We start from the raw sequence: 1286 nt of genomic DNA on the forward strand, positions 1-1286 counted from the left end.
GAGTGTGTTAGTACGAGCCTCTAATCCCAGCACTCGGGAGGCCAGGGCCAGGCTGGGTTACACGGCCGGGGACTAGGTATGTACTCTTTTGGCAGCATGCACAAAGCCCTGGCTTTGGCCCCAGCCAGGCATAGTGGTGCACCACTCTAGTCAGTGGGCATGAGAGAACCAGTTCATGGTCCTCCTTCACTAGATATCTGAGATCAGCCTAGGCTGCTGAGACCCTGTCTCAGGAAACAAACAAGGAAAATAACAAGAAGAGCCAAACTCAGAATGCTATCCCATCCCTTTCTCCTGGGGCCTTTCAGGTTTACCTTTTTAAAAAGGGGCTCCAGGATGGATGACAGAAATGACCCTTTCAGATGGGGGCCATCTAGCAGGACTGTCTTCTGAAAGAGCCACGGCAACAGCTTTCTAAAGTGCTTTCTGCATCCCCCAGGGCACGGTGTTTGCCCCCCTCCAGGCACCCTCTGGAGCACCCAAGTCTGGCGTCTTCCTTTCCTCCCCCACCCCTGGGTCCCAAGAAAACTCCCAGTCACCTGGATAAACCACGATGCAGATCAGCAACAGCGCCTTGGCCATGTCTCCAGCCGGCGAGGCGAGGCGGACCTCACAGAGCGAGCGCTCTAATAGCGGAAGAATGGCCTGCAGCGAAGCCTAGCACAATGCCAAGGACCCGCAGGGCTCCGGGCTCTCGGCATCGTATGCCTGTCCTGCCGCAGAGGGAGATGGCACTGGTGGAGATGCCGGGGCTCTCTGGAGGCAGCTAGTGGTCAGGTGGTGTACCAGGACAGGATGTCCTCCCATCAGATTTTACAAGAGGGGGTGGGTGAGACCAGGATGTGGGTCTCTCACCTTCTGAGGTTCAAGACCAGTTCACTCAGAACAGTTAGCCCTCCTCCTCGCCCCCTTTTGCTCAGCCATGCCCAGGCCCGCTGTCTCCGTGCCTCCTCAGTCTGGCTTTTTCCCTCTGGGCTGTCCTAGAATTTCTATAAATGGGGCTGGAGAGGTTAGGGGAGCAAGCTAATTGGTAGTGGTAGGTGCGAGGTTACCGCGGACTGTGTCTGGAAGCTTCACGTGTACAAATGGCCCGTTCTCCCAGGCGTGGAGACAGAGGAAGAGTCCCGTGTACAAGGGGCCCATTCTCCAGCCATAGTGTCCCGTGTGCAAGGGGCCCATTCTCCAGCCATAGTGTCCCGTGTGCAAGGGGCCCATTCTCCTGCCATGGTGTCACGTGTGCAAGGGGCCCATTCTCCTGCCATGGTGTCCCGTGTGCAAGGGGCCCA

The 1286-nt window shown here is 57.3% G+C and overlaps 2 protein-coding genes across 2 annotated transcripts in view; both read right to left on the reverse strand.

Moving 5' to 3' along the window:
• Ncr3 (natural cytotoxicity triggering receptor 3) overlaps positions 1 to 582 on the reverse strand; it is a 3183-nt gene extending 2601 nt beyond the window's left edge. Inside the window, exon 1 of the mRNA XM_005370863.2 lies at positions 540 to 582. Coding sequence (XP_005370920.1) covers positions 540 to 582 — 43 coding nt within the window. The remainder of the gene's footprint in view (positions 1 to 539) is intronic.
• Positions 1 to 1286, reverse strand: part of LOC101994656 (RT1 class I histocompatibility antigen, AA alpha chain-like) — a 629094-nt gene that overhangs the window by 85651 nt on the left and 542157 nt on the right. The gene's annotated exons all lie outside the window — the stretch shown is intronic.

Source organism: Microtus ochrogaster, unplaced genomic scaffold (assembly GCF_000317375.1).
Source record: "Microtus ochrogaster isolate Prairie Vole_2 unplaced genomic scaffold, MicOch1.0 UNK87, whole genome shotgun sequence".
Taxonomy (NCBI): domain Eukaryota; kingdom Metazoa; phylum Chordata; class Mammalia; order Rodentia; family Cricetidae; genus Microtus; species Microtus ochrogaster.